This window comes from Peromyscus eremicus, chromosome X (genome assembly GCF_949786415.1).
Source record: "Peromyscus eremicus chromosome X, PerEre_H2_v1, whole genome shotgun sequence".
NCBI classification, from domain to species: domain Eukaryota; kingdom Metazoa; phylum Chordata; class Mammalia; order Rodentia; family Cricetidae; genus Peromyscus; species Peromyscus eremicus.
The window spans coordinates 51,210,417-51,231,014 of NC_081439.1; the positions used below are offsets into that span (position 1 = coordinate 51,210,417).

Below are 20,598 nucleotides of genomic sequence, written 5' to 3' on the forward strand. Positions count from 1 at the left end.
GTTGAATGGGTCATTGAGTCCAAATAGAAAGCTGTTGGTTACCACTAAAGTATAGGTGCCACTACTGCATCCTTAAGATTATCCTGCCATTTTGTTCATTGATATGGTTCATAGGCTCCACTGTTGGGTAGGGCTGTTGATTGCCTCCCTCCTTTGGAAGTTTGTATGGCACCTTCTCGTACCATGTAAGCTAGTCCTCAGGGAAGGGGTATTCAGGTCAGCTACAGCTCAGAGGTCTCTGGGTCCTGTTTTTGTAGTGCATGGTGTCTTCAGCAACAGGGATTTACTTCATACCTTTAGGGGGTAACCAAGAGCAACAGCAATAAGCTCCATATTTTGGGAGTCTCTTCAACAGCCCTGGTCAACATCTCAAAAGGGGGCTTCTCATGTCTGGTATCGGGGTTAGGTGGTCTTTAGCTCTCAGAGGGAGCACCATCAGCACAGATGATTACCCCCATATCATTCCATGTATTATAGGGGTAATTTTTGTTGTAAAAAGTTAATAGTATTATTCCTTATGTTTTTTTTCAGATATACTTATTGTTATTTTCGCCACATCCATCTTTCTTCTGAGTTTACCTCCCCACATCCCACTAAGGAGTAAGCTCCTTTCTCATTTCCCTGATCAGATCACTTGTACTCTGCTATTTCCCCTATATTCCTCTCCACTCCCAACCCCCATGCTGGATATGGTTCTGTTTTACTTTCCTGATTTCTGTAGTTATTACAGGCTATGTACCCACATCTGAAGATTTAGAGCCAGGAGCCTCCAATATGAGAGAACAAGTGAAGTTTGTCTTTCTGGGGCTAGGTTACCTCATTCAATGTGATCTTTTCTAGTTCCACTCATTTACCTGCAAAGCTCATTATTTTATTTTTCTTTACAGCTAAATAGTATTCCATAGTGTATATGTATTATATTTTCATTCCATTAGTCGGTTTTAAGGAATTTAGGTTGTGTCCATTCCTTAGCTATTGTGAATAGAGCTGCAATGAACATGGCCTAGCAAGTATCTGTAAAGTATGATGTCAAGTCCTTTGGGCACATGCCATGGAGTGGTATAGTTGGGCTATATGGTAGATTAACTTTTACCTTTTTGAGAATTCTCCACACTGATTTCCATAGTGGTATCAGCAGTTTACATTCCCATCAACAGTGAATGAGGGTTCCCTTTTCCCCACATCACCTCCCAGCATTTGTTGTAAGTTATTCTATTGATCTTTGACATTCTGACTGCGAAAAGCCAGTGGATCTGGGAGCTTGCTGTGAGATTGTGTCTCCTAGTAACATCAGAGGCTACTCCCATAAAGTCTCACCAACATGACTGCCCAAATATGATCAGCATTATACAGACTAAACAGGTTATATTTAGGAATCTTTGTATGTGAATATACATATATGGATGTAATAAAAATTAATAAAAAAGAATAAAAAGAATGAGGATGAATATATGGGAGAGTTTGGAAAGAGGAAAAGGAAAGGAGACATGTAATTAAATTATAATCTCAAGTAAGAGGAGCAGATGAATGGGTCCAGTGACAGCTTCTAAGAACTAGTTATTTTTGTTCTTGAATTCAGCATATAGTTCTGACAGCTTCAGTTTTTATTGTGGGCATCTAAATTCTCCCAGGAATTAGTTCTAAATATTATATAAAATAATGAAAACTTTACAATGGGAAAGTATCACAAATATTTGCTTAGAAGGAACCTCAGAAGGCTCCTTTGTTCACTATTTAGGAGTAGTGTTTTGACTTGTTTGCATATAAAACCAACCAGAACTCACTGGAACAGTATCACCCATATGATGTATACATATACAGTGGTTAACATTCAACAACAGACTGACATCCAAAATTAACATGGACTGGCTCATGCTCAATTTCAATGAAAATCTTGGTTTCTTTTCAATGTTGATGAAAAATGCTTCTATCTTCTCCACTCCTTCTCTCCTTTCTCTGCTGCTGTATATGAAAAGCTTAATTTACTAAGACAAATACAAAAGATAGACTCATGAAATTAAAGGTTCATTTGCATGTCACAGAAAGATTTTCAGAAAAATTCAATTTTAGTTTGAATACTGATGAATATTTGCTAAAACATGCCCACACATATCCTCTAATGTAAATAATGGATTACAATATTTCCTCAAAGGTATTACTGTGCAAATATCTAGCTAGTTAAAATTTGCCTTATAATATTATTGCCTGGGTAAAAGTCTTACTGTCAGAGACATTGCATGGTATATTATGGACTCTGATTCCTTATAAAACACTGAACAATATTTTAAAGAATTTATTTTACAGGCCAAACTTAAAAAAAAAAAGACTGAAGCAAGAATCAGTAAATGCATTAGGCATGTATGTCAGAGTATTTAAATACAGAATGTATACATTTAGCAACCTTTTATAGTTTTCTTTCTCAGTTAAAATGGAAATTTCCATCTAGCTTAGTACTCATATTTCTGTTGTTGTCTTATATCCTGGTAATTTTACTTCTGATTTGTGCAATGGTATGCTCGGCAATCTCAGTTATAGTTGAGCTACTGACTCATTAATAGCAATTCAAGAATTAAAAAAGTTGATTCAGTGTTATGTTTTAACTTAAAAGACATCACACTAAAATATTTCATGTAAAGTAAGAGTAGAGTTTCACCATTCTGCAGTAATCACACTTGAAACCCTGGAAACAGGTGCTAGAGAATAGATTAATACCCACTGTTTCATTTGTGCATATCTGGCATCCATGTTGCTCTGTATGTTTCTAATCTCTTGCATCTCAGTCAGAATTTTCTGAAACTCATTAGAGTAGAGGCTGGTATCTTCATTTTTTATTGTTGATACCTAAAGTGGGAACAGTACCGTCAGGCTGGTTAAAATTTGGCAAATCATTAACAATCCATTATGAGCACTAATGAGAAAGAAAAAAAAGCATGACTAATGGGAAAAAGTACGACCAATTTTGTAAATGTACCTTGATTATAGTACTACACTATGCACACTTCATATTATAGTTATTATATACATTATTATGCTTCCACTAACTTGAAAGCTCCTGGAAGATTAGGAGGCTAGAGAGATGGCTCAGCAGTTCATAGTGCTAGCTGCTCATCTAGAGGACCCAAGTCTCAGGGGATATGACACCCTCTTCTGGCCTCTGCATGGTAGATAGACATGCAGGCAAAATACCCACACACATAAAAATTAGATAAGAAATGAGAATATTATAGTTTCTGACTATAATTCTTCCTGATTTTTTTTTTTTTTTTTGGTTTTTCGAGACAGGGTTTCTCTGTGTAGCTTTGCGCCTTTCCTGGAACTCACTTGGTAGTCCAGGCTGGCCTCGAACTCACAGAGATCCGCCTGGCTCTGCCTCCCGAGTGCTGGGATTAAAGGCGTGCGCCACCACCGCCCGGCTAATTCTTCCTGATTTTAAGAGCAATACATTACACATAGACTTTCAATAAACCCAGAATATATGTACACATATGTACTATATATTACACACACATTACATACGTTTATGTACACATGCATATATATGTGTGTATATATATATATATATATCATAATTATATTGGCACACATCTATAATGTCAGCACTCTGGAGGCTGAAGAAGGGTGAAGGGAGATCATAAGTTTGAAGCTGAAAATGCCTCACCCCCCTCCACCAAAAAGAAAAGAAAAGAAAAGAAAAGTGAAAATTCTAGTTGAGTATGGCAGAATTTCTATCCCTAATGAAATGACAATAGCTTACAGGGACGGCAAAATACAGTTTATAGTAAGTACTGTAACATAACCAAACACAGTATATATCATTATATGTAACTTTGACACACTATATTAATTTAGAAACATTCTGTCATATATATATATATACACATCTCATTTCGTTTAGAGCTGAACTCTGAACCTTTCCCTCCTTTTCCTGTTGGGAGTGATTATGAGAATAATCGGGGAGTAGTTTTATCTCGTGAATAATTCACAATATGGTTACCTCTCAGAAATAATCCACAGTAGACTATAGATTCATTTTTGGCTTGCTGAGTTGTGAGCATATTAAAATATGTTTTTTTATTAAATGAAACACCATACTATGCTTAGACATCTTAATGTATAATAATGCCTATAATAATGTGAAAATTAATTTTGTAGGTGGTGCTTTAATGATTTGACTATGCTTTAATGATTTGACTATGTATTGTTTCCAAAGGTCTAAATGCATTATCACCATAGTCAATAGAACTTTTAAAAGTTTCATTCATTCATAATCTCATAGTATGGGCATAATAAAAGCTTATTAAAACTTTTTAATACAGAGGAGAGAAGCAATAAAAAATAAAAATTTAACAGAATGAAACATTATCAATTATTCTAAATTGAAGCTTTATATCATATCACTACTACGAATAGGAACTAGAGGCTCCTGGTCTCTCAAAGGAAAACTTCAAAATTGTGAATAGAAACTGCCACCTTGTTTTATATGCTGTAAATGTGTCGGAAGAATATGCTGATCTGTGAAACACTGCTGTATAATTCACAGACCGGAGAGGAAGTGGATACTTAGACTTAAAAGCGATGGCCATGAAAAGCCGTATGTAGTAAACTGCGAAGGAACAGTGCACATAATGTATTTTATCAGGACTAAGAAGAAGGAGCAATTATACTAGCAATGAGCCCGTTCTCCCCTTTGATTCCGTGATGAAAAACAAATTAAAATAAAAATATGGTATCTCTTTTATATATTATTACTTTCACTAACTAATGAGATGTGAGAATCACTGTTCCCCATGCAGAAGTTTTAATCTCAAATTAAATACTCCTCAGGTCATATGTCTTAAAATTATTCTTAATTAGACCAAGAAGATTAAGTGTTCAGTAGAATCAGCAATGTCTGAACATGACTCTCTTTTCAGTGGGATTGAAAAATACTTCTGTGAAGCATTGTTTCTCATTTTTCTACCCCTTAGAATAGAAATTGTCATTCCAAAACCACCATGACTAAAATGAAAGCTGTTTCATTTTGGCATAAGAAAAATAAAATTTGCTACTTTAACAGTCCATTTTTCTTATGACCACTTCATACTCTTCATTTTGGGGAGGAGTACCAAAAATATTTTCTTTATATGGGTTATGTTAACGTCTACTATATAAAAACTTAAAATTGATCTCTATGGCTATGGAGGATATAATATGGTGAGGCTTTTTGATGATGTGGCTATTTTGGGTGTCATCCATGGTCCTGGAACATGCTTTAATTTTTTTATAAGGTAGATCCAATAATAACAAATCTATTCACTCTCTCTCTGAAAGCTTTATTTCTTTTGCACTTCTGAAGGATAATTTTGCTGAACACAATTCTCCTTGTGTACATTTTTTTCTTCAAAATTTAGTATCAAAGGAACACCTGTGTTTGCAGTACAGAGAAACAGGTCTTGTGGAACCGGGACACACAGTTCCCGGGGTTCATGGGTCTGAGAGGTAAGTAGTGGTGCTAAAGCATACCAGTGCCTCCAAATGAGTCTGTGCAGTGTCAAATGGTTATTGGAGTGTTAGAAGCAGTCTCAGCCCAGAACAGCTGCATAATGCTATTTCAAAAAGACCTCTGTGGAGGTAGTGCCATGGCCACTGTGACCTTATGTGAATTGTACCCCTCCCCCCAGGAAGCTCAGAGTAAATGACACATGACTACGTATTGAATTTGGTCTAAGAGAATTCTGCCAGACTATAGGGAGAAGTCTTTGAGTCAGAAATCAGAAAGGCAGAAACTAAATTGGAGCCAAAGTTTGACGGTGAACGGTATAGGTCCTAAGCCGCTCACCAGATAATAGAAGCAACCTCCCCTCAGAGATGAGACCAACATTAATAACCTGATACCTAACAACTGCTCAGAAATGTGACCAGTATCTGAGCCTCCACCTGGGAAACACTCCCCACTGACCAGAATAACCTGACCTCCAGGAAGAAGCAATAACAAGATGGCTAGTGAAAGTCAGACTTCTGGGAGGCAAGTAACAAACAGGCTAGATAGAATGCATTCAGGCCCTCTGTCCCATATTTATCTTCATTCATATTCGTTCTCTCTCCCCATCCTTCCTTCCCTAGTCTTCCTTTTTAGATTTTCCTTTCCCAAAGAACATAGGCTGGCAAGGTTTGCATATGTCTCCTTCTTCAATTAACCTTTAGTAAGACTGTTTCATAATTCCCTTCTCATTTCCCCTACTTCTTGTTCCTTTTGTACATATTTTTTCTCCTCCACTTTTTCTCAGTCAAGCTAATATCAAACACTACTACTTTTACCCTGAATTCTTTCTGTTGCTGTTACTGTTGCTATTTGTTTATTTTTTCTTTCCACTCATATCAAAAGCACCTAATATATTAGTGCACACACTAATATCTATGTCCCTTTAGTTCTTAAAATGATTGTTGCATATAGGAATGAATAACTTTTTTATTGGGTTAATACTGGACTGCTATTGAGAACTTATTCTTTGATAGTGTTTTTTTTTTTCAGACAATACTGTAACTTCAGGGGAATACTAATCATCAAATTTGGTGTCCTCATTAGCAGTCTTGCAGATGAAAACAATACCTCAACCCTACAACAACGTAGTTCTACTTGTAAAGACCGAAAAGTTCCCTTGAAATAGTAAGGGTGATTTGAAATTAATTAGTTAATCATAATGAAATTAAAAAAAATAAATTTAACCAACAGCTAAACTCCAGATATATGAGACCCAAAATGGAAAGCCATAATTTAAAAAACCAAAGCAATATTAGTCCTCCAAAAATTACTCATCCCCAGGCCAAGCTCCAGGAGTCCAGTCGAAGAGAGAGAAGAGGGATTCTATGAGCAAGGGGGGGCGGTCAAGATCATGATGGGTAAACTTACAGAGACAACCAAACCAAACTAGTGGAACAAATAGCTGTGGAGCCTCCATGGGACTGGACTAGGCCCTCTGCATAAGTGAGACAGTTGTGTAGCTTTATATGCTTAAGGGGTCCCCTGTCAGTAGGATCAGAATCCATCCCTGGTGCATGAGCTGGGTTTTTGGAGCCCACTACCTATGGTGGAACACCTCGCATAGCCTTGAGGTAGAGGGAGGGGTTTGGACCTGTCTCTACTGAATGAACCAGGCTCTGCTGACTCCCCATGGGAGGCCATACCTTCTTGGAAGAGGGAATGGGGAATGGGTTGATGGGGGAGGTTGGAGGGATGGGAGGAGGGAAGAAGGAGATCTATGATTGGTATGTAGAATGAACAAAAAATTTCTTAATAAAAAATACTAATCCTACAAAACTAGGCTCTAGTAAGAATTAGTTACATGAAATTTTGTTAGGTGACTCAAAAACATGATTATAATATGTTCAAAGAAATTAAGGAAGACAAATAAACTGAAGGAATTCTAAGAACTCAGACAAATAGTTCAAGGAAACAATAAAGCAAATATAATGTATGAAAGAAGAATCCAAATATAGCAACATTGAAGAAAAACCAAACTGAAATTCTGGAAAAGAAAAAATGCAAATGAAATGAAGATGTCTGTAGAATGACAACAGTAGACTGTTTCAAGAGCACAATATAGTACTTGTGCTTGAAGTTACGACGGAGTAATCAGAATGTTTCAAAAAGGCCTCAGATGAATTCATCCCAAAGTATGACTGATAGATTCAGAGTACACATCATGCTATGATAATACCAAATCTGAGAATCGTTGGTATAGTAAATGTTTTCAGCAAAATCATTGCCGAAAAACTTCCAGAGCTATGAAAAGAGATGCCAAGCTAGATATAGGAAGCATTTAGAACACAAATAGAAAATAAACATGAAAGAACTTCCCTTCAACTAAATCACTAACTAGAGAGACCAAAAAAAGTATATTGAAAGGAACACAAGCGACATTACCTACAAAAGCACGCTTGTGAGAGTAACAGTAACGAAGGGAAAAGATCTAAAAACCAGGTGATGCTATATTTTAAGTTCTGAAAGACATCTACCATTACAAAAATATTAATTAATGCAATAAAACTATTTTTAAGGGAAAACTTTTTCATGATAAAAACAGGCTAAAGGCATTCGTGACCACTAAGCCAGCTCTATGGAAGATACTTGAAGGAGTCCTTTGGAATAAAAAGGAAGACATCCATAAGGGCCAGAGAAATAAGAAAAGCCCCAAACCACAAAACAATAAAACATCAGGAATTAATATACATCTTTCAATAATAACTCTGATTATGAAGGGTATTAATTCCCTAGGCAAAAGACAAAGACAAAAAGACTAGGTTAAAAGCAAGATTTATTCATTGGTGTCTCCAAACAAATGACGGTTCTTATGGTGAAAGGATGGGGTTTTTTTCTAAGCAAATGGAGCAGAAAAAAAAACCTTCTACCATTGGTTTTATATATAATTATTAAAACAGCGAATATACAGAACAAAAAGAAGGCACAGAAAGCATCAAGAGAAAAGCGATGCATCACCCACAAAGAGAATCCATCAGAGTAACAGTTGATTTCTCAATGGAAACTTTGAAAGCCACAAATGTTGAAACAATGTAATCCAAGTTCGGAAAAAAAAAAAAAACCACAGACACCAACTCAGACTACGTTCAGGACACATTAGAAGAAGTCATATGAGGGAAACTTATACCTCTAAGTGACTGTATTAAAAAAATCAGAAAAAGCACAAATAATTGACTTAATGATGCAACTCAAAAATTTGGAAAAGTAAGGACAAACCAAATTCAAATTTAGGCAATGGCAAGAAATAAAAATAAAAATTAGAGGAAAGATTAATGAAATAGATACAAAGAAAACAAAACAAAGAATCAATAAATTCAAGAGCTGATTCCTTGAGAAGATAAGTAAACAAAATTGACAGACCTCTGACCCAACTAACCAAAAGACCGAAAGGTACCTAGCTCAAACCCATGGCCTCTGTTGAACCCTCTTTGTGTGAAAACTACATTTCCTGGATAAGTCTCATCTTCTCTTTCTCTACTTCCCCTAAACATCTGCCATCTGCAAACTGATGGGCCTATTTCTAGACCTGTGGCCATGAACTCTTCATTCATTAGTTCCCCTTGCCTGACAACTCAGACGCATAGTATTTTTTGGCACCATAGAAGCTAGATGGAAATGAAGGAGGCTTTTGAATGAGTGATAACCAACAGTTGCCTAATTGGACTTAAGTTCTGTTCAACAAGAGGGAAGTCATGCCTGGTACTAGAAATCTAATGAACTTTCTGGGCTAGTGTGGTCATGGACTTTAGAAAAGAATCTACTACTTGTACTTTGCAAGACCAGCTTAAATCCTTATTATATTTTAAATCTTACCCTTATATCCACAACTATTACCCTTTTCTCTACAGAAAATAGGAGCTTTTCTCTACAGAAAATAGAAAGCATCACCGAAAATGGACACAATGCAGAGATCAATGGGTTGTGGGAAAAGCAGCCCCAAAGCATACCTTTACATCACAGCTACTGTATCTATAGTTCAGGGAACATCACAGAAGAGGTTGCAGGAAGATTTTTTAAGAACCAGAATATCAGAAGTCTGCTGTGAAACAGTCTCTCCAAATAAACAACTAACAAACAACAACAAAACAAAACAAAACTCCAAAACAGCTCCATATAAAAGATAAGAACAATGGTAATAGACGTACCAATGTAGAAGGAGGAACTTTCATGGGGCCCCACCCCTAGACAAAGAACTATAGGTACCTAGTGACTACTGAGAGAGAGAAAAAATTACCCTCTCCCAGCAATGAGGCACCTAATTGGTTATCTCATATGAAGTGGTCAGCACTGAAATCATATACACAGAAACAACAAAATGGATTCAGAATGTTGTAGTTATATATTTGTGCATACATATGCACATGTGTATAACAATAATAAATAAAAGGTTATCAATTTGAGAGGGAGCAGAGGACCATGGAAGAAGACATTAGAGAGAGGGAACCTGGAAGGGTCTGGAAGGAGGAAAGGGATGTGTAAGAAATGTACTACCATTTTAATTTAAAATGTATAAAATAAAATTTTAAAATCCAAAAAATGAACATTAAGTGAAAAAAATCAATCACTGTGATTTATCTAAAGTCAACATATCACAAAGATACCTGTTCACAAATGTTATTTTCAGCCCTATTCATAATAGCTAAGTTATGGAACCAAACTAGGTGTGCAACCACAGAATATAGATAAAGAAACTGTTGCACATATACATGATGGAAGTTCTTTTCAACTGTAAAGATGAGTGAAGTTTTGTTGTTTGTAGAAAGATGTATGCAACTAGAAACAATCATATTTAAAGAATAAAATAAGCCGGGCGGTGGTAAAGCAGGCCTTTATTCCCAGCACTTGAGAGGCAGAGGCAGGTGGATCACTGTGAGTTTGAGGCCAGCCTGGTCTACAGAGAGAGTTCCAGGACAGCCAGGACTACATAGTAAGACCCTGTCTCAGAAAAATATAAGAATGAAATGAATGAAACTAATTTCAGAGAGACAAATGTTCTCTATATTCTCTCATTTGTGGTTCCTAGATTTTATATGGTCACAAAATTTATATTTTCTCCATATAAAAATATGTAGAAAATTAATGTGGAGGTGAACATTTCTAGTGAAACAAAGAAAAATAATAAATAGAGGGAGAAAAAAAGAGATGACACTGGGCAAACAGGCTCAGTATGTGTGTATTCTTGTAAGGAAATGTTTACCTAATTAATAACATTTGAATTGACAAAAATATAATTATTAATTTATTTCAAGCTATAATACTGTGCACATTGCACATTAAAATTGGAATACTTATTTAATCAAACACGCATTCCTAAAAACATTGAACTGTAATCATGAGAGACTAAAGATGGAAAAATTATTTCTATAGATTTTTTATGAAAATAGATCTGTCATAGTTCTGCAAAAAATGTCTTAAGACTCCTAGAGACTTAAAAAAATATGTATTGAGAACCAATATTCTTACTGACATTCTAAATTTTCTTTCTCTGTTTGTTTTTGGTCTGGAACTTCTAGTATATAAAAGTTCACATGAATTTACAACATACACAGACATCTTGCAAGTGAAAAATTGTTTAACTACTATATATTTGATTTGTCATCAGATATGGGTGTATGTAGAGAGAATCTATACTTACTTTCCTCAGTACTCAACAGTCATGTTACTATTTCATAATCTATCCTAGCCCCCTCTGCTTATTTTCTAAAATATTATGATCTCTACATAGTAAAACGACACACAAAAATAAAATAGAGCACAAAAAATAGCTTACCCAAAAATTACATAAAGGTCATGTTTACTGCAACCCAAAAAAGTACCTAGCAACCAGTTCCTAATTACAGCAGCTTCATGCTAAGACTTAGGGAAATCATGAAATGTTTAAAGTAAGGACTGAATGCTACCCTAAATTCCGCAGAAATGTATAAGACAGGGGTCCCCTTCCTACCTTTCGCTTAATATTTTCAAGAAGACAGGCTCCTCCTTTTTTGAAGAGTGGATGCTGAAATTCCAGAGATAATTTCTTCTCACTAGTCTTTTCACCCTGTGGTGTAATCACTTTTCGGAAACCATCTAGTGCAAAGAATGAAAATTAAAATTAGACAATAACAATGTTATATAATAGATTCTAACAAGAAATTTGGAAGGATCAGAACAGGTAAGTAATGTTCAAAATGTTTGATGGTCATAAAAGACAAATTGGTATACTCTAATAGCTTAATTTCAATCTTGGGTACTACTACCTCTTCTTGTTGTTCTTTGTGTCTGTGACTTGTGTGTGTGTGTGTGTGTGTGTGTGTGTGTGTGTGTGTGTGTGTGTACAAGCATCTGAGCTAGTGTGGTCTCCTGTGTAGGAGCATGTACAGACCAGAGGTTGATACCATGATGTCTTCTTCAATCTCCTATCTACCATATTTTTTGAGGCATCTCTCATTGAACTTGGAATTTGCTGTTATGTCTAAACTGGCTGGCCAAGTGAATTCCTTGGATCTACCTTTCTCTGTCCTCTTTCCCTCAGTGCTGGGATTTAAGATGTGCAACATCCACCTGACTTTTATGTTGGTCAAGAGAGTCTGAACCCATTTCCTCACACTTGTACAAGGACTTTACCAACTGAGCTGTCTTCCTGGTTCCAGAATTTGAGATCTACTGGTTTAATTTAAATTGCTTATACACAACTTGGCAGTGACTCTAGAGTCTAAATAAATAAGGATGAGTTACATATATATTTATATATAATATTCAAGCCTCACTTTAACCAACAGATTCCAATCTTTCCAACCACTGACTAAATGCCAAGATGCCACAATATCTCATGTATTTCCAAATGGGGGTAACACTATATGATCTGGGTTTTATCTCCTTTTGTTGCCATGTTAATCATTTGGAAAAATACTGAAAAAGAAAACAGTATGAAAAAGGAAGAAAAAATATATGGAATCACACACACACAAAAAAAAAAAAAAAAAAAAAACAAAAAACAAAAAACAAAAAAACACCACAACAAGCAAAACTAAAACAGGATTGCTAAAACAATCCTGAATAATAAAAGAACTGCTGGAGGTATGACCATCACAGATTTCAAGTTGTACTACAGAGCTATAGTAATAAAAACAGCATGGTGTTGCACAGAAACAGACTTGTTGATCAATGAAATTGAATTGAAGACCTAGACAAAAATCCACACACTTACAGGCACCCGCTTTTTTGATAAATAAACCAAAAATAGACACTGGAAAAAAGGCAGCATCTTCAACAAATGTTGCTGGTAAAACTGGATGTCTTCATGTAGAAAAAGGTAAATAGATACATATCTATCACCCTCTACAAAACTCAAGTCCAAGTGGATCAAAGACCTCAACATAAAACCAGACACATTGAATGTGATAGAAGAGAAAGTGGGGAGCAGCCTTGAACTCATTGGTACAGGAGACAACTTCCTGAACAGAAAGCTAATAGTGCAGGCACTAAGACTAACAATTAATAAATGGAACCTTATGAGCTGAAAAGCTTCCATAAAGCAAAGGACATTGTCAATAGGACAAAACAGCAGCATACAGAATGAAAAAAAAGTCTTTTTTTTCCAATTCCACTTCCAAAATACATAAAGAACTCAAGAAATTTGGTATCAAAAATCCAAATAACCCAGTTAAAAGATGTAAATGGAAAATTCTCAATAGAGGAGTCTCAAATGGCCAAGAAACAAAGAAATGTTCAACATCTTTAGCCAGCAGGGAAATGCAAATCTAACCTACCTTGAGATTCCATCTAACACTTCTCAGAATGTCTAAGATCAATAATAAAATTGATAGCTCATGCTGTCAAGGATGTGGAACTAGGACAGTACTCCTCCGTTGCTGGTGGGATTACAAACTTGTACAGACACTTTGGAAATCAATATGACAATTTCTCAGAAAGATGAAAATCAATCAACTTCAAGATCCAGTTATACAACTCTTGGACATATACTTAAAGGACACTTGATTTTACTACAAGGACAGTTGCTCAACCATGTCCGTTGTTGCTCTATTTATAATATCCAGAAACTGGAAACAACCTAGATGCTCCTCAATAGAAGAATGGATAAAGAAAATGTGGCACACTTACACAGTAGAGTATATTCAGCTGCTAAAAAAAATTGATATCATAAATTTTTCAGGCAACTGGATGGAACTAGAAAAAATAATCCCGAGTGAGATAATCCAGACCCAGAAAGATAAATATGTTATGTATTTGCTTATATGTGGATATTAGCCATTAAGTAAATGAAAACTGAGCTAAAATCCATACACCCAGAGAAGTTAGGTATAAAGAAAGGGACTAGCTGTAATATAGGGATCTTTCTACAAGGCAAAAATAGAATAGATTTTTGTGGGACTGGGTATGGGGAGCTGGAATGGGAGGAATATATGGGGAGTGTGAGCGGAGATAGGGTTGAGGGAGGGAATGCAGGGAGAGACAGCTGGATTTGAGGGGCATTTGCGGGGTGGTATGAAAACCAGTGCAGTGGAAGCTTCCTAAAATATATGAAGGTGATCTATTAGGAGTATTTAAATAATTCATTATAATATGATTCATTAGAAGTATCCAAATAATGAGGGAGATGGAGTCCCGACTGGCCATCTCTTGTCACCAAATGAAGCTTCCAGTACCAAGACTTGGTTACATCCAATTGAGTTGTTGGCCAAAGGGGTTCTATGGAAATTCCCAAACAACCTGGGCTGTTGCAAAGATAATAGGTTTGTCTCTCCAAACTGATGGCAAGGCCCCATTGCTGAAGACAACAATACAACTCATTGAACATGGAGATGTTGACCTAGTGCCTACACATCTTCACCCCTATGTTATAGTGTCTGGCGTGGGAAGGTACTCTGCAGGGTACCAAAAGAGAAATGTAAACACCAACCCAGCTGCAAAACCTTTCATCTACAGTCTGTCTTTCCTGTAAAATATGCTAGAACAATGGTGGCACAAACCAATGTCTGATTTGACTTAAGGCCTGCTCCATGAGATGGAACCCATACCCTACACTGCTTGGTTGACAGAAAACCAGAGACTAGATACACCAGAGACCTAGGGTGAAATCAAATACTACTGATCTAAAAAAAAAATAACAAAAATTGATTACTAGTAATATTCTGCTATACTCATAGATCAGTGCCTTCCTCAGCCAGCATCAGAGAAGTTTCCTCTTGCAGCAGATGGGAAAAAATACGAGACCAAAAGTAGGCATTAAGCAGAGAGAACATACAGCTTATGTTGTAACATACAGCTCTAAATGGAATGTCTCCATCAAATCCCTCTTCTCAGAACTCAGAAAACCCATCAGAAAAAGATTGAAAGAATTTAAGAACCAGAGGAGATGGAGGACAAAGCTCATTTTATCTCACAAAGACTAAAACAGTAAGCATAGGGCCCGCATGGGTCTGCGCCAAGTCCTCTGTGGATATATTATAGCTTTCAGTTTAGTATTTTTATTGGACATCTGAGTTTGTGAATGTGTGGTCTCTGATTCTTGTGCCTTCTCTTGGGCCTCTTTTCCTTATGTGCCTTGTCCAACTTCAATATGATAATATTTTTAATGTTTTATTCTGTCCTGTTTGCTTGTTGCCTCTTAGAAGCCTGCTCTCTTCTAATAAGAGAAAAAGAGAGTGCAGCTGTATGGGAGGAGTAGGAGGAGAGGAAACTATAGTCAAGATATAGTGTATGAGAAAATGTATCTTTAATAAGAGGGGGAAATACATAAATAAGTAAATAAACAATTTTAAAAAAGAAAAAGGAAGAAAAACTAAAGGATGTGGAGATATGACAAACTAGGCCATCTAATCCCAAGCAATAACAACAATTAACCAAATTAATATATATATATATATATAATATATATAAATATCTGAATAAAGATTTCTCAAAAGAACATTGTGTGTGTGTGTGTGTGTGTGTGTGTGTGTGTGTGTGTGTGTGTGTAAAAGTCCCTGGCTAGACAAAGAAATCTTGAGAAAAAAAGGATAATGCTAGAGTGACTATCATATCTCTTCTCAGGTGATATTGCAGATGCACAGTAGTTAAAAAAGCATAGCGCTGGCAGGAAATTGGGCCAATGGAATAGAATTGAAGAACAGATACATGTCCATGTAATTATTACTGCCTGGTTTTCTACAAAAATGCCAAAAATACTCACTGGAGGAAAGACAGATTCTTCCATAAATGGTCTAGGGAAACTCAATGTCCACATACAGAATGAAATTAGACCCATTTCTAGCACCCTGCCCAAAAGTCAACTTGAAGTAGATCAAAGACATTAATGTGAAATCTAACTCCTTAAAGTGCCAGAAAAGTTAAGATGTACTCTAAATGGAACTCCATTCTTTCAACAGCATTTTACAGATTCAATAAAACTGCAATCAGAATCCCCATGAATTAATGCCAACAATAGGCAAATGGAACACTGTGAAACTAAAAAGCTTCTTTATATGTTGATTTTATATCCTGCAACTTTGTGGAAAGTGCAGTAAGTTCTAGGAATTTTCTGGCAGAGTCCTTGGCATCTTTGATAGTATCACATCATCTCCAAATAGTGACAATTTGACTGCTTCTTTTCCTATTTGTATCCTTTTGTTTCAATTCTCTTGTTTTATGCTCTAGCTAGAACTTTGAGCATTATTTTAAACAGGAATAAAGATAGTTAGCAGTGTTTTGTTCCTGATTTTAATAAGGTTGATTCAAGTTTTTCTCCATTTAAAGGTGATTTGGCTGTGAATTTGTTATATTTTGAGGAATGTTCCTTCCAGTTCTATTTCCTCTAGCACTTTCGCCATGAAAAGGATGTTGGATTTTTGTCAAAGGCCTTTTGGCCTCTATTGAGATAAGCATGAGATTTCTGTCTTTAACACATTTGTCAATTTGAATATGTTCTGCAGTGTTAAGGAATAACCTGTAGATGTCTGCTAGGTCCATTTGGTCTCTGATATTTAACTCTGATACTTTCCTTTCTTTTTTTTTCTTTCTGGATGTCCTGTCCATTGGTGAATGTATGGTGCCAAAGTCATCTACTCTTACCATGCTGATGTTACACTGTAGCTTGGTATCTACCATTGTTTCTCTTTGTTCTAAAATATTCCTTTCAATAATCTTTGTAAGGCTTGTATGGTGGTCATACATACTTTGAGTCTGTTTTTATCATGGAATATTTTTGATTCCTCATCAATTATGATTGATAATTTTTCTTAGTGAAGTAATCTGTTGGAAATGTGTCCCTTACAAGGACTTCTTGAATGGTTACAGAGAGTTCTGAGGTGGGGGCAGTGATCTGGGCAACTTTAGTGATTCACAAAGGTGAAGAGCTCAGAGAAGGAGATCTCTTTCTCAGAGAGCTAGGAGGTAAGAAGGAATGGGGCCTAACTTGAGGTAAGATGGTGTGGGATCCCAAGGCACTTTCTCCACTCTTACTTATTGTAGTATTGAAATTCTTAGCAAAAGCAATAAGACAAAAGAAGCAAATGAAAAGAAGACATAAATATGAAATCCTTATTTACAGATGATATAATTCTATGCATAAGACACAGTAAATATTCCACCCAGAACTTGAACAGATGAACACTTTCAGCCAAATGGCAAGATAAAAAACTAACCCAATGCTATAATTCTATACATAAGACATGGTAAACATTCCACTCAAAACTGAACTGATAAACACCTTCATCAAAATGGCAGGATATGAAACTAATCTGCCCATTGGTAGTAAGCATTGCTACATACCTATAACAAATATGCTGAATAAATTAGAGAAACAATCTCATTCATAATTGTGACAAAGCCCTGCTCCAATCCTGAAATAGACCTAACCAGGGTAATGAAAGACTTGTATAATGAAAATTTGAAATTCTCAAGATAAAAGGAAAGAAGACACTAAAAGATGTAAATGCCTTTCATACTTATGGATTAGAAGAATAAATACTGTGAAAATGGCCATTGTATCAAATGTGATTTACAGAATACAATCCCTATCAAGATTCTAATATCATTCTTCATGGAAGTAGAAAAAAGGTCTTAAAACTGATTTTAGTGCCCTTAAGTCCTCAGATACAGAAAACAACACTTATCAAAAGAGTAATGATGAAGGTACTGCTATACCTAATTTTAAGTAATAATACACAGAAGCAGTAACAAAACCAACATAGTCCTGGGACAAAGACCAATAAATCAATGGAAAATAATAGAAGATCCAGATAGATATTTTTATTTAGAATAAAACCCACAAAATCTAGACAACCAGTGTTGTCTATCTTGAAAATTAATTCATAGCAAGAATAAATGCACTTGTGAATAAATGCAGATAGATAGAAGTCAAAATATGAATGTATATGAGTGACTGCATATATCAGACTCTACATTTGTGAATATGCAACTATCTGCATAGAGAGAATCTGAATGTTTGCCCAGGAGGGTGACCACATAGAGACAGGCTCTGCATCTGCATCCATGCAAGTGAGAACATACAGAAAACTCTTGCCTTGAGCCAAGACTAGAGACCACAAATGGACAGATTTCGCATCTGAAGTCAAGTAAGTGATCACTTAGAAATAGATGCTGTACACTGTCCAGTTGTCTTTTCATTACTGTCTTCATTTTTTATATTTATTTATCATGTAGGTTCATGCATTCTATACCATATATGTGGAGGTCAGAAGACAGCTTGTGGGAGTTCTCTCTCCACCATGTAGGTTCCAGGAGTTGAACTCAGGTGACCAGGCTTGGGGGCAAGTACCTTTATTCACCTTCACTTTTATACTTATTTGAAATGTAACTTCAATTGTGTGAGCTAGCTTTGTCCTGTCCTATTCTCTTTCTTTCCCCAACCTCACTTTCTTTGTACTCTTTCCTCCCACTCTCTTTTCCTTCATTTCTTTTCCTTCTCTCCTCTTCTTTCCTTTTCTTGTTTCTTCCCTCCCTCTTTTTTTGTGAAGGTTTATTTATTTTTTGTATATGAGTATCTTGCCCATGTGTAGGTTTATGTCCATGTGTGAGCAGTGCCCAAGGAGACCAGAAGAGGGAGTCAGAATCCCCTAGGACTGGAATTAGAAACAGCCACCCTGTGGGCGCTAGGAACCAAACATGGATTGTCTAGAAGAGCAGTCAGTGTTTAATGTCTGAGCCATTTCTCCAGTAACCTTGACCTCTTTCTTTATTGCTTGCTTGCTTGCATTTCTTTAGGGTTGTCTTTGAGGCTGAAGGCATCTTTCTGCCTTCACATCTCAAGTCCTGAAATTGTTTTAAGTTGTCTCCATTTTTTTTCCTTTCTGTTTTTATTGTATCTTCAGGTAGTGCTTCCTTATGTCCTACCATTATTTGCTCATTTCTATTTACGTTTTCCCCTTCCATTCTCCTTTTTCTGTTGCTAAATTTCTGGGGTACTGTGGTTTCTCCATCTGAGAGCCCAGATAACCTGATACCAGCATTTCTGTCTGTGTCCACATGTCTATCTGCTTGTCTTTGTTACCCAACTGTTCCAGTCAAGTCCATTCCTAGAGCCATGCTAGAAATGGCAGGAAAACAACTCTGATGAGCAGATACTAGAAATGAAAAAGCATTTGAGGAAGGAAAGCATTTGATGTAAAGAAAATATGATTAAGAAAGTCATTGATATAGGAAAGTGCATGACAGTTCTACACAAAGTGTGGCCCAGGGACTGTTGCTATTCCTTTTGTTTGTTTGTAATCCTGTTGTTATTAATTGACTATCATAATCAAGTATTGTGTACATCTATTTTTATATTTCTCAAAGTATTTAAGATAAATTTGGTGTCTTTTGATGTTTTAAGTTTAGCTAAAATATAATTAGATCACTTCTCCCTTCCCTTTCCTACCTCCAGCCCCTTTCATATTTACCCCTTCTTTTCCTCCCAAATTCATTGCTTGGTTTTCTTAAACTATTGTTGGTACATATATGTAAATACACAGATACATAAATAAAACCTGCTGAGTCTGCTTACTATTGCTTGTGTGTATGTGATTTTCAGGTTGACCACTTGGTATTGGGCTCAACTATTAAGAGGCTCAACTATGGGGAAGACTATTTCTTCTACTCTCAGTAGTCTGTAAGTTGCCTGTATTTCTTTCTCTAGGGATGGAGTCTTGTGAGATTTCCCCTTTCCACCTAAGTATGTCTACTGGGGCTGTCCCTGTTCAGGTCTGGTTTAGGCTACCATGTACTTAAAGTATCATAGGTGAAGCTTCCCTATTATTTCTAGGAGACACAATCTTGTACAGACTTCCTGGGCCTCTGGCTCTTACAATCTTTCCATTCCCCTTTTCGACATGTTGTGTTGTGGATTTATCCATTGTGGCTGGGAGCAGCTCCTCCACCACACCACCCATTGGACCCTGTAATCTCTAAGACCCACTCTGTGGCCCAAACCCACCAAGCCCATCATCCTCCCCCTGGCCAACCATCCCCCACAAAGTCAGCAGCCCCTAGAGGCACAAACACCACCTGCACCAACTGGAATAAGAACTCCCCATGAGCAGCCTTCTCCACCAATATCAGCAGATACTATAGGCACAAGTGCCACTCATACCAGCTGGAAGAACAGGCACAAGCAAAACCCACACCAGGTGGAAAAAAAGACTCCACAGGCCCAGGCACAACTCACACCAGTTGGAAGAACAGACCCCATAGGCATAAGTAAAGCCCACACCAGCCAGAAGAACTGGACAACATGCTAGATCTAGGCACCCAAACCCGCACAAACCTCAGCTGAGAGAATCCTACTGGACCTGACAACCAGCCAATTACCAGAACCCTTGACCATTCAGGGCAAAAGACAATAAAGGAAATAGACAATAAAGGAACAAAAGACCCATCCAACAAAGGGATCACAAGAATCAGGGGTAATGAAGGGCAAGGGTCGAGGGAAAGAGAGCTTAGGGGAGTGGGAGATCCCAGCTGGATCAAGAATAGAGAGGGAGAACAAGAAATAAGAGACCATGATAAATGAAGACAACATGAGAATAGGAAGAAGCAAAGTGCTAGAGAGGTCCCCAGAAATCCACAAAGATACCTCCACAATAGACTACTGGCAATGGGTG

General features: G+C 36.7%; 1 protein-coding gene across 1 annotated transcript in view; it reads right to left on the minus strand.

The window, feature by feature from the left end:
• LOC131899552 (heat shock factor protein 3-like) overlaps positions 1-20,598 on the minus strand; it is a 66,707-nt gene that overhangs the window by 17,920 nt on the left and 28,189 nt on the right. The window contains exons 3-4 of the mRNA XM_059251042.1: positions 11,463-11,587; positions 2,717-2,841 (exon numbers count right to left, since the gene is read on the minus strand). Of these exons, the coding sequence (XP_059107025.1) occupies positions 2,717-2,841; positions 11,463-11,587 (250 nt within the window). The remainder of the gene's footprint in view (positions 1-2,716; positions 2,842-11,462; positions 11,588-20,598) is intronic.